General features: G+C 42.4%; 1 protein-coding gene across 3 annotated transcripts in view; it reads left to right on the top strand.

The window, feature by feature from the left end:
• Positions 1 to 8,565, top strand: part of NSRP1 (nuclear speckle splicing regulatory protein 1) — a 56,175-nt gene extending 47,610 nt beyond the window's left edge. Inside the window, exons 1-5 of one of the 3 annotated variants that reach the window (XM_036769180.1) lie at positions 606 to 688; positions 1,785 to 1,913; positions 3,157 to 3,364; positions 4,656 to 4,764; positions 7,394 to 8,549. In XM_036769180.1, the coding sequence (XP_036625075.1) occupies positions 1,857 to 1,913; positions 3,157 to 3,364; positions 4,656 to 4,764; positions 7,394 to 8,378 (1,359 nt within the window). In that variant the 5' untranslated portion in view covers positions 606 to 688; positions 1,785 to 1,856 and the 3' untranslated portion in view covers positions 8,379 to 8,549. Of the gene's footprint in view, positions 1 to 605; positions 689 to 1,784; positions 1,914 to 3,156; positions 3,365 to 4,655; positions 4,765 to 7,393 lie in introns of those variants that run through there. The other 2 variants (XM_036769178.1, XM_036769179.1) reach the window with 2 other exon arrangements.
• Positions 8,566 to 13,254: the final 4,689 nt, after the last annotated feature.

Raw genomic sequence — 13,254 nt, 5'->3', positions numbered from 1 at the left:
ATCAAGTGGAATACTTTTTTTCTAATACATAAGCACAATGAGATCTTAAATTATCTATTTAGTCATTATGAGCTGATAAAGATGTATTCCATTGTTGAATATTATTTGTGAGAGCCTATTTGTTTCCTAGTAATGCCCTCATTGTGGATATTCTTAGTTCATGTAGAGATGACCCACATAAAGATTCTACATAGATAGGAGAGAAAGCGTAGAGCTCAATAGTGGTTGGAATCAATAAAGTCTGATTTTCCTCCCATGATTTTGTTAATCTTCTCCTTTAAATATCTTGTAAATCAGTCCTTCAACGCTCTCACAACTATATCACTTTCAACAAGAATCTCCTTTATAAATGCTTGATCCAACCTGGCTGCTTTTTCTTACTTTGTTCTCTTTAGTGATATTCTATTTCTTCTGTAAACAGCTCAGAGACTGGTGCTAGAATTTAAGTGTGTTGATTCCACTATACTTGATGGAGAACAGTTGGCTATAATAATCTTTGCAAATCTTTTCCATTTTTTGTTTGGTTGACTTCTTTCCATTTGCATCCTTGAATGCCCTTGGAATGACTTTGCTTAGTTGATTATGTTGCCAATCTTTTTTTAGACTGGTTTTACACTCCACTGCTTCTCTCTGCTTTATGAGATGATACTACTCACAATTGACCATCCGTCTTTGTAAGACTGTATAGGTGAGCTTATTTTCTAACCTGCTGTTGTCTTTGGCAGATATTTCACTTTTTTTGACCAGTGAATCAGATGTTTGCTAAGCCACTTTCTAGGGTCTTTTGTTCTCCTTGTAGCAATTAATCTGTAATAGTTTAACTTCTAGAAAATTTATTATAGTTGGTGTCAATATAATTTTTGTTTTCCCTTTCCCGTTTTGTTTTCAGTAGCTTGTTTGACTAATTTAGGCTAATTGTAAGTCATATATTTTTCTTATTACTAGTCCTTGTTTATTATACATTCTGATTTTAGCCGTGATGAGTCGATGGACTCACTGGGCATAGAAAGCTAACTCAAAGATAACTCCCATTTCTTTTCTTGGCTTTTAAGATATGGACAATTTCATTCTTCCTGATGTTGTTTGGTAGAACCTACTGATTGCCCTTTTTTTTTTAAGAAAGTATTTGTGATATAGAGGCATGAAGCTTCTGTATGAATCTACAAGTCTTTGGTCTCTCCCATTTCCTTCTCCTGAGTCAGACTTTCCCATGTATTTACTGACCTTTTCCCACCTTTTCATGGAAGCCACCAAGTACCAAAGTGTTTTGCTTTGTTTTGGAGGTCTGTAAGATGAAGGCATTGAACTAACTACTTACTTGCTATTTTTGAGGTCCCTTTCAGCTTTAAATCCAATGATAGTGTACATGGAGGAGTGTAATTGAGAATGTATTGGGCATGGAGCCAGAAGATATGGGTTCAAATCCTGCCTCTGACACCTAGTGTCTGTGTGATCCTGGGCAAGTTGTTCAACTTCTTTATGTCTGAGATTCTTCTACTCTAAAAAGGGAGGCTGGACAAAAATATCTCCATGGTCCCCTCTGCCCTAAATCTTTGATCGATCCTGTGAAACTAATTCAGTCTTTGTAGGAATCTGTGACCTGATAATCCCCACATGTCAGTGTAAAGATGTTCACAACCAGTAGAGGAGTCCAGCCACTATGTAATGAATTCTTTGGCTAGGACAACCCATGAAAGTTAGGTAAAATGTATAAGATAAAATTAATGTTTACCATGGAATTGTTTTTTTTTTTTTACCTTTTCCTTTTTTTTTTTAATAAACAGACCAAACTTGAAATCCAGAAGGCCCTAGCAGAAGATGCCACTGTGTATGAATATGACAGTATTTATGATGAAATGCAGCGGAAGAAGGAAGAAAGTAATCCTAAATTGCTTTTAGTAAAAGACAGACAGGTTTGTGTTTGAAAATATAGATTTCTCTATGACCTGCTTCTAAATACTTAATATTTCTTCTAGGTTCGAGGTATTTCTTTATGCTTTGATTGGCATGTCTTTTGCAGTCATATTCTGAATTAATAAAGCTATATGTGTTTTTATCAGAATCTTATTGCTAAGAATAAAATAAAAAACAACTTCTAATTTTTTAATATTCTCAAAGCCCTCTAATTCTAGATACTCCAATTCTTTTGGCGCTCAAGTAACCATATAACATGCTGGAGGTTCTAAGAATAACCACTCACTGTTTCTAATAATTTATTGTGAAAATATTGATTTTTGCTGTAATAGCTTGCAAATAATCATCCCACCTACCCCTAGACAGTCTATTTAGAAAATTTACATTGATCCTCTTCACAGTTTCTAGAGTTTGGCTATTTATTCCCATTATAAGAAACAGAGGGCTTTGTTTGCAGCCCTCATAGACACTAGGTCCCATAACACCAAATTAAAAAGGGAAAGAAAGGCGAATTGGAGTATTTAAAATTAAATTTAGATAGACTATATGCTTGATTTTCTATAAAAACATTTGGATTTTTAAAGAGCCTATATAAAAGTGTATGTTTCTTTTTGTGGCTATATTTTCCTATACTTTTGGGTGCCCACCAATAAAGGGGTATAGAGAGATGCTATTAAAAATGTTTCCACCAAATGTGCTAAACTGAATAACAGCATTGGCTGATGGATTTTATATTTAGTGGCATATTTGGTAGGAGACAAATAATCAGAAGAGATGAAGACAACACGCAAAACATGAAATGCATTTCATTCTTAGAGCAGAGGAAATAGCGGTAGTCTATGTCATCTCCTTCTAGATTCAGCTTTTCATTAAATACAATTCTAGTTTGAACCTCAATGGGCCATTTTAACATTCCTTCCTATCTCTTTCAACTAATCATTTCTGTTCCCTCCTGGCTTGAGTTCAAATTCAGCCTCAGACACTGCCTAGCTGTGTGATCCTGGTCAAGTCACTTAACCTCTGTTCTCTCATCTGTGAAATGAAGATAATAATAGCACCTGCCTTCCAGGTTGTTGTGAGGGTCCAATGGAATAATAATTGTAAAACCCTTAGCACAGTGCTTGGCGTATAATAGGCACTATGTAGATGTATTCGCTGCTATTATTATTATTATCATAATCAGATGTTAATGAGAAGTATCTTTGGCACTCCTTTGAGCAATCCACGATGTTTTTCTTTTAGCCAAAGTACATCCACAGTCTATTAAAAGCAGTTGAGATACGAAAAAAGGAGCAAGAGAAAAGAATGGAAAAGAAAATTCAGAGAGAACGAGAAATGGAAAAGGGAGAATTTGATGATAAAGAGGCATTTGTGACATCTGCTTACAAGAAGAAACTTCAGGAGAGAGCTGAGGAAGCAGAGAGAGAGAGGAGAGCCGCTGCCCTGGAGGGTGAGCATTGAGGGCTAGGCCCAGGGACAGGGGACGGAGGGAGGGGAAAACCAGAAAGCCGCCCACAAGCTAGGGATGTGGCTTTGTCACTGAACTGAATTCACAGTCTTCACAGTACTGTGCAGCACACCTTTTAAAATGCTGTTTTTTATCATTAATTCAAAACTTGCAAAAAATTCAAGACATAAAGAGCAGGGAAGTGGACTACGTAAGAAACTATGAATTTCTCTTACACAGTTTTTAAGAAATACATACTCCCACCTCCCCCCCCACACACACACACAACAACAACAACAAGGTAGTTATGTCCCCCGGTGCTCATCCCTCTCCTGTGCACCTTTCACAAGTTTTATTGATGCTGTTCTTTATCCTTTACCAGTCTTCACCAAACCACCTTCCCTCCTCTCCCCAGGTAGAGAAGCTGATATGTGTAGTCAGGCCAAACCAATCACCACATTGGCCTTGTCTGGGTCTGCACCTCTAGTCCATCACCTCTGCCAGGGGCTGGGAGGTGCCTATCATTAGTCTTTCGAAGTCAGTATTGGCCCCCAGTTTGGTCAGAGTTCTGAGGTCTTTCTAAATTGTATCTCCTCATGTTATTGTTGTGGTACATTGTTCGCTTGGTTTTGCTTGCTTCCCTCTGCATCATTTCATGTAAGTCTTCAAGTCTATCCTGTTTCTCATTTCTTATGACCCAGTAAGTTTCATCACATTCATATGGCGGAGCACATACTGAATAAACCAGTGGAGTCGACAAGAATTCAGCCACGTGCTGCTTGTGTCTCTCTTGTCTCTTCCTCCCTAACAGAAGCTGAGCTTCACAAACAGTAGTGCTCAATGAGTTTTATAGACATTGTGACATAAATCTTTGTATTTTACTCCCAGAAAATGCTTGTCTCACAACAGCCCCTTAGAGTGTGCAAATATTCCCATTATCTCTGTTTTAGAGTTGAAGAAACTAAGCCTGGGTGACTTAGCTGTAGAGCACATGTAACATGCAACCTTGGCATGCTTTTCACTGTCTTGTCCCTGTCCTGCCACTCTTTTCTGAATCTGTACGTTGGATATAAAGACCTGGGTCTGAATCTCCACTCAGCCACTTATTGGCTGTTTGACCCTATTAGGAAAGTCACCTGAGTCTCAATTTCCTTCTCAATAAAATAGGGATGCTAATCCCTACCTGGCCTTTCTCACGGGGTTGTTAAGAAACCACTTTATAGACCTTTGAGTTCTTTCTGTGAGTCAATTATTGTCACACCAGTGATCATATTGTGGCTTTGGTTCTGTCTAGCTCGTCTGGATGTAACCAAGCAGAAAGATCTCAGTGGATTTTATAGGCACCTTTTAAATCAAACAGTTGGAGAAGAAGAAGTGCCTGAATGCAGCCTTCGGGAAACCAGGTAGGCAGTGGCTCCAGCCACAGATTCTGGGGAGATGCCATGGAGGGTTTCTAATGGTCACTTCATGGGGCTCCTGTGAGGGACAAGGCTTCTTTGAGGGTTGTGTCAGTCCTCTTGCTGGGAGGTTCTTCCCATTGCTAACAGCATACATAACCCAGGCTAGGCCATCTGCACCCATTCTCTTCACTTTGACACTCTGAGAGGGTCCGTTATATAGTCCTAAAGGGACTTGTGCAGGGTCATTCTCACTTGATAACTGTGACATCAAAGAAGCCAGAGAGTTGTTGGCATCAACTCATTGCCAGTGCCTGAGGTTTGGCATCACTATAGATAAAAGCAGGTGTGAAATGAGAATTTAATTTTTGTGTGACTGAGCTTCTGAGTGAGTATATTTGTGTTTTATATGGAGGGCAGTGACGAAGAGCCTGAGAAACCTCCAGTGGAAGCCAGTGGCTCTATTTGAGATTAATAATAACAATGCCACGTCTCTGTAGCACTTTAGGGTTGTAAAGTATTGTCTCCTACCACTCCATGGTGCAGGAGATTAGGATTGTTATTGTTGTTATCCTTATTTTAACCACTGAGGAGACCAGAGCTCCTAGAAATTAAGTGACTGGCCCACGATTCCACAGACAGGTCCGAGGTGGATTTGGATCTGGCCTCCTAACCCAAAGATTTCACCCTTGCATCCAGTTAGCCATGCTGCTGTCTTCAGGAAGCCATCAAAACAACTTTTATTTGTTTATTTTTAGTATGAAGAGGCAGATGTCATTTTAGTGCTGTTAGTCCTAGGTAAAGAAGTAGCCTGTATGTGTCTAATGGTGAAAGTCCTCTTTGTGATCAAGAAGATGGGTCTTTTGTGTAATAACAAGCCCGGCTGTAGATGTCTATAAGAGCAATAATCATGCTCCTAATTGTGAAACTATCTTTAAACCAACTTATTCTCCTGATGGGCAGCACTATTCAGAAGACCAGAGTCTGGACGCAGGCGGAGAACCAGATTTGATTCTGTGTTGGCCTTTTTCCCCAGTACTTAATGTGTGGTTCCAGGAGAGGTTGTACTGTAAGTACAGTAAGAAAGTGTATTCGGAAAGACAGATCCTGAATGGGGTTTGTACTACATTCTGACTTTCCTGTGAGTTTTCATCCAGAAGTAAACCTGAGGCCAGCTTTTCTCTGAATTTAATACACATTTCTCTCAATTTAATAATCGTATTCTAAACTACCAGCAAGTCCTTTTGGCCAGGCTACTCTGCCAGCAATTCCTGGAGAACCACAAACTGTTACTGTATTAGTGTGATTAGTAAAAATGAACTTGTGGGCAGTGTAAATAAATCTACCACACTTATCATCTGTGAAAATGTAAAAACTGTAAATTATTTTAGCATAATTCCATTTTAATATCAGTACATGCTTGCATCATACATTTCCTGCTTTGTTCTAATAAATCCTGAGCGCTGTATCAGGAAGCTGGTGTTGCTCTACCACGCGGAGGGTAGATGTAGCGAGGACACAGCATCACAACTGGTTATGGAATCTTGCCTCTCTTTTGTTGTAAAAAATCTTATTTTCATGTGAGTTTGTTGCTACTGATATGAAATCCCATTTTTAAGATTTAACCCTATTTAATTTACCACCACCCCTACCACCTGTATTGACCCATGCTCTGAAATCTCTTTTGTGAAGCTTGTGAAATTATAAATAGAAGCCAATAATTTTTCCAAATTAGTCTTTTTATTTCAGTGCCTCACAAAAACACTGAGGACCAGGCAGACAAGAGTGAGCGACCCATACATAGAAGGATCATTCCTCCTTCTTTGATTTAATAAACGTTGATAGTTTGGAAGAAAGGGTTCTGCTGCTTTGTAGATGTTACCCTGTGAAGTGGCTTGGGACCCCCCCCCCCTTATTCTCTTTCGTAGAGACAGGAAGCATCAGGGCTTCTTCAGAGGAATGATTCCAGTACTGAGAGAAAGTGTGTTGCAACAATTCTGCTAGCAGCTGTTGTGGGGGGTGAAAGACCAACACAAGCCCAACAACAAGAACACTGCCAGCACAAGTTCTTTGATCTGCTTTACTAAGGAAAGTACTGTTAAGGGGTTAACAATCTTATTTTAATCCAACATATACATGTATCATTCACTTAGTTCAGGGGAAAAAGCCAGCACCCTGAACTTCAGAGCAAATACAAATTACAAAGATACATTATGAACAGACCAAATACAATTCATAGTCACCAAGAAGGCATCAACATCTGGGTTCACAAGCTGGAGGGCTCTTAACTACAGCTGCCCAGAGTCTCCACATCAACACATCTCCCAAGAGTGAGAGCAAATAGCTCTGTTGTCTCTTTTTATCCAGTCTTTGGACATCATCAGACATCATCTGAGCAACCAGAACTAAGGCGCCTACTATTGGCTGTGGTCTTAGCAATTCCCCTTAGGACCCTGAGGGCTTCACACCCACATAGGCTTAGCACCTAGTAATTAGGGGTTTGGGCCTGGGGCTTTGCACCTAGTAAGGCTCAATCAAAGAGAATTAATTTATCATTCTAAAACAGTAAGAAAGTCCCACCTTAGTTACCAATGCACAATGTGATTTTATTTTGTAATTATCCATTTTTCTAAAGCTCTAGGATAAAAGAGGAGAGGCCGCGGGGTTATTCTGATGAAATAAATCCAGATAACGGAGTCCCAGATGATAGAGACGCACCCAAAACCAGAGTAAAAGAAGAGCAAAACCCTGATGCAGACAGTGATCTTGATGTGGACAGCAGTGAAGAAGATGATAAAATGGTGGACAAGAATCATTCGAGCTGCAGGAGCAATAGGAGCCATGCCCACTCCAGCTCCTCCGGGGAGGACAGAGGGTACCATGACAGGAGCCACACCAAGAGCTCCAGAATAGGAGGTAGTGACCGAGGGGTTAGGGACAGAGTTGACCAGCATCAGGACCATAGCTGTGAAAGCCACATCAGGGAGCAGGACAAACGGCCCATTGACAGTGGTCGCCAGAAAGAAAAACCAAATCAGCACAGGTCCAGGGAGGACAGCAGTAAAGACTACATCCGGAGAAGGCATGAACAGGAAGATAGAGAGAGAGGAAAAGAGAGGAGAGAGAGGAGGAAGACAGAGGACCGAGAGCGGAGACGGGAGGAAGAGTGGGAGAAGCAGTACTCCAGGGAGCGAGAAAGAGCCAGGAGGAGAAATAGTGATGACCAGCGTGATGAGGAGGAGAGGGAGGCAAGAGAGGGAGGCAGAGGCCATGCCGAGAGAAAGAAAGACAGGCGTGAGAAATGCAGAGACAGGGAGCTGAGCATCACACCTTCAGAGAGGGCTCAGGAGAGGGAGGGGCAGAGCTCAGGTTCTGGGGCACAGGACAGGCTGTGTGTGGAGGAAGGCTCCAGCAAGGGGGAAGACACCTCCAGCCCCGAAAGAACACAGGGCTCAAAGCACCAGCAGGAGGAGGAAGGAGAGGAGAAGCCAACTGAGACTTTGAGCAAGTTTGCAAAGCGCAGCAACAAAGAAACCGTGATGTCAGCGAGAGACCGGTACCTGGCCAGGCAGATGGCTCGGTGTGGTGCCAAAACCTACATTGAGAAAGAAGAGGACTGAGGGTCACCCAGCAAGGGCTGAGAATGTGTGGAAAACAGCAGTGGCTGAACTGGCCAGAGGAGAGCAGAGGCGGAATGATTTCTTTTTTTTACATTTGTTGGGGGAAGGGGTACAGCAGCTTATACATGTTTTCAGCACACTGTAATTTAATGTAAATAAAAATGTCCTTGATTTAAGTTAAAATGAACTCCAGCTTATACATTTGGCTGAATGCTCACAATATTTGGCAGTCCATTTTGGGTTGTGTGCAATACACCATGAGAGTGTGGGTGAACTCTTTTTGGCACTCGACCAGGAACTCTGGCCAGCTCACTTTATTGACCCACAATCTGCCAGAGTAATTGTGTTGTATATGACTGAAATGAAGGAAAATCCTCTTTCAAATGGGAACCAGCTTAATAATGCTGACTGTTGCAGCTCAGTTCCCTTATAAGTGCTGTTCTATTTACAAACAGCCCAATCTCTGAATGCTTCACGTACAGGAACTGTGAGAGGGCCAGGGTTGGCCTGCGCCTCTTGTGAAAATCACATTAGCAGGCTGAACTGGTACCGTGGTCCGTGCTCACCAACTGGTGTCCTTCGTGGCCTGGGTTCCGGCCTCATGCTGCTGCTGGCCAGCCATGGGGCTCTGTGTGGAGCACTTCGGTCCTCTCAGCCTCAGTTTCTTTGTTTGTAAAATGCGTAGAATGATATTGACCTTCCCAACCCAGAAGGCCATTGAGAGGATTAGAGGACCTAATAGGCACAAACAAGACTCAAAAAGTGACATGCCATATAAACCATAGCTCGTGGTAGCGTAACTATGACTGACCCAGTCTCACAGATGAGGGAACTGAGGCCAGCCAAAGTTAAATGACTTCATTGAGGTCTTGACTGTGAAGCCCCAGCTCTTCCTGCTGTACCTTGACGCCTCTTGGTGGGAGAGAAGGTCATTATTGGTAACTCTGTGATCTTGGCAAGATTCATCAGAGTAATCTGTGGAAATGGACGTGAACCATTTAGGTTACACTTTCATTCATTAGTTCAATCAACATTTACTAAATACCTACTGTGTGCCAGGCACTGTTCAAGTGCTGAGGATTAAAAAAGAAGGAGGGCAGAAGCCCGTCCCTCCTTTCAAAGAGCTCACAGTCTTAATGGGAGAGACGGCATGCTGACGAAGTGAGTACTATACAGACTAATAGGAGATGAACAACAAAAATGGCCCTGGCATTAAGAGGGGTTAGAGAAGGCTTCCTGTAGTCGGTGGGATTTGAGTTGGGACTCAAAGGAAGCCCAGGAGGGAGAGTGTTCGAGGCAATGGGGGATGGCCGGCAAGAATGCCCGGAGTCTAGAGATGGAGAGCTTGTTTGTGGAACAGCCAGGAAGTTAAAGTAAAGGTAGTGAGAGGCCAGGCTGTAAAGGGCTTTGAATGTCAGACAGAAATATTTTGTGCTTGATCCTGGTGGCGATAGGGAGCCACTAGAGTTTATTGAATAGGGGATGATGTGATCAGACCTGTGTTTTAGGAAAATCACTTGAGTGGCTGAGTGGAGGATGGATTGGAGTGGGGAGAGGTGAGGCAGGCAGGCAGGGGAGAGCGTATCAAGGTGGAGAAGGCAAATCAGCAGTGTCTGAGGCTGCATTGTAGTCCAGGACTGGGCAAAGGCCATTGGGTTTGGCAGCTAAGAGAGCACCAGTAACTTAGGAGAGAGCAATTTCGATGGGCCACATTTTAAGGGGTTAAGAAGAGTGGGAGGAGAGAAAGTGGAGGCACCTATTATAGGTAGCTTTTTTTTTTGAAAGGAATTTTTGGTATTTTATTTTTCCCATCACATATAAAAACAATTTTTAACATTTGTTTTTAAAACTTTGAGTTCCATATTCTCTCCTTCCCTCCCCCACCCCCTCATTGAGAAGGCAAGCAATTTGATATAGGTTGTATATGTGTAGTCATGCAAAACATTTCCATATATTAGTCATGTGAAAGAAAACAGGACCACCGCCACCACCGCCCTGCCCAAAAAAAAACCCTCAAGAAAAACAAGTAAAAGTATGCTTCAATCTGTATTCAGACACCATCAGTTCTTTCTCTGGGAATGGACATCATTTTTCATCACGGGTCCTTCCAAGTTGGGCTTGGATCATTGTATTGCTGAGAATAGCAAAGTCATTTCTAGCTGATCAGCCTACCTACAATATTGCTGTTACTTTGTACACAGTACATTTCACTTTGTATCAGCTCATGTAAATCCAGGTTTTTCTGAGAGCATCCTGCTGATCATTTCTTTCCCTTCCCTCCTCTCCCTCGAACTCTCTCTCAATGTCTCTCTCTCTCTCTCTCTCTCTCTCTCTCTCTCTCTCTCTATCTCCCCCTCCCCCCCTTTCTCCCTCCCCCTCCCCGCCCCCTCTCTAACATTCACTTCCATAAGATTTTGAGTTCTAAATTTTCTCCCCCTCCCCAAGACAGCTGGTGTGCAATCTGATGTGGGCTATACATAAACATTCATATTAAACATTTTCACATTAGTCATGTTGTGAAGAAGAATTAGAACCAATGGGAGAAACTACAAGAAAGAAGAAACAAACGAAAAGAACAAATAGTACGCTTTGATATGTATTCAGATTCCATAATACTTTTTCTGGATGTGGATCTGCTCATCATTTCTTATGGCACAGTGGTAGTCCATCATAATCACGTATCACAGTTTGTTCAACCACCTCAATTAATGGGCATCCCCTCAATTTCCAATTCTTTGCCACTGGAAAAGAGCTGCTATAAATATCTTTGTACATAGAGATCCTTTTCCTTTTTGTTTTTTGTCTCTTGGGATACAGATCTAGTAGTGGTATTGCCGGGCCAAAGGGCATGCATGATTTTATAGCCCTTTGGGCACAGTTCCAAATTGATCTACGGAATGGTTGAATCGGTTCACAACTCCGCCAACAGTGCATTAATGTCTCATTTTTTCCACATCCCCTCCAATATTTGTCATTGGAGTTTAGCTACAAAGAGAAATAGGACAATAGCAGTGATGGCAGACTCAATTAGGAGTTGTTTCAGAATAGAGGAGACACAGGCATGTTTGTAGATGGTTACAACATGAACCAGAAGAGAGGAAGAGATTTGAGGATACGTCAGAGTGGGGATGATAGGGGGCAATCTGATGCAGGAGATGGGATGGAATGGGATCGCTTGAATAAGTAGAGGGGTAGCCTTGGTAAGGAGCAAGGCCACCTCCTCATGTGAGACCGGGATGGAGGAGGAGAAAATAGTCAAAGACACCTGAGTGATAGGAGATGAGGAAAAGGGAGCTCACAGAGAATGGCCTTGATTTGTGAGACAAAGTTCTCATGTGAGAGAGGATGGGAGAGGGAGCCATGGGAGGTCTAAGGAGGGATAAAAAGTTTGGAAGAGCTGCTATGGAAAGTAAGGGAATGAGTTGGTAAGGGAGGTATGGTGGGATTGCCCAGCAGCAGTGAGGCCTAGTTGAGTTGTGTAATGCTAATTTGTAGTGGACAATCATAATGGTTGGGTGATTTTCTCTACCTTCATTTAGCAGCGTGTTTATAGGAGCAAAGGCAGAAAATGGAAGGAATGATCTAAGGCTGAGGCTTGGCTGAGTGTGATCAGTGATGTGATAAGGTGCCTAGGCGTTCATTGAGTGGAAGGCATCTTACCTCTACCTTCAAGGATAAGCATAGCAGGAGACTGGAATCAAGGGGAGGGGTTGCTCTTCTTTGCCTTGGAAGTTCTCCACCTCCCAGTTGGGAGATTGGACTGGCAAGAAGGAGTGGCACATGGCTGTAAGTGGCTGCTTTGGGCAGATGGGAGACACCCATCCTGGCCCCTTGCACCCTTTCCTCAGGGGGCCTACTATCCCCAGCCAGAGAGGGAAGGCTCAGGGGCTGGTGCATCTGTAGTCTAAAGTCTTAGGACCTGAGGAGGCTAAGGGGCTCTATCAGGAAGTGGTAGACTCTTGTGCAAATAGAAGATGGGGCCCCCCCTGAATAGCCTGTCCTCAGGGGACATGTTCTGCCCAGCACACCCAGAGCAGGAAAGGATGGAAATAACCAAAGGCCAGGTAATGTCTTTTGGGAAGTCCTATTTTCTGCTCTAGAAATAGTGTAAATGTACCATGGAAAAGTAGTCTTCTGGTAGCCATTTTCATTAAAATTGTCATTTCTATGTATCATGGTATTTACTTTATCTTGAGATGTTGCTGTATTTCCCTTTGTGTGTGTGTTTTTCAGTAAGGTAAACTTGGTTTGATAAGAATGTTGACTTTTAAATGAAAACCAGTGTGTATTAAGGATTAGCTCCAGCACCCATGGATTATTTTATTATACTTCAAACACCAGAAAGGAAAAAATGACAGGAGCGATGACTGCTGGTGTCTTGTTATCAAACAAGTGAGACATTCCCGGGGGGCGTATTAAAAGGCTAGCTAGGTAGACCCCGGCTCTTGGCCAAATGCCCTTTACTATTCTGTTCTAACCAAGATTGCTGAATGGAATGTGAGGAAGCCCCCATCAAATGCTACAGGTCAGGCACACACTCATTTTGGATCTCAGCAGACCCTGCACCAAACAGAACACAAAGTATTTTGTAGAGGACAGGTAAGTTGAACTTATGCCTTTTCTCCATATAATGGATATGGCTGCGGGACGGGTGAGAGCCACTTGGCAGGGTAGACCAGGGGCTGGACAGGCAGAAGAGCTGGTTTGGGGCTTATTAGTGGTGTGATTTTGCATGAGTCACTTCTCCTGTCTGTAAGTCTCAGTACCATATCTGTACTACACGAGGTTGTGATGAAGGCCCAAAGAAGCTATGTCTTTGTAAAGTACTGTGTTAATGTTAAAAAAAAATGCACTCTAGTTTTGATTAGAATGTCAT

The sequence above is a fragment of the Trichosurus vulpecula genome, chromosome 7 (genome assembly GCF_011100635.1).
Source record: "Trichosurus vulpecula isolate mTriVul1 chromosome 7, mTriVul1.pri, whole genome shotgun sequence".
In the NCBI taxonomy this organism is placed as follows: domain Eukaryota; kingdom Metazoa; phylum Chordata; class Mammalia; order Diprotodontia; family Phalangeridae; genus Trichosurus; species Trichosurus vulpecula.
This window is presented reverse-complemented; position numbering and strand designations above follow the sequence as displayed.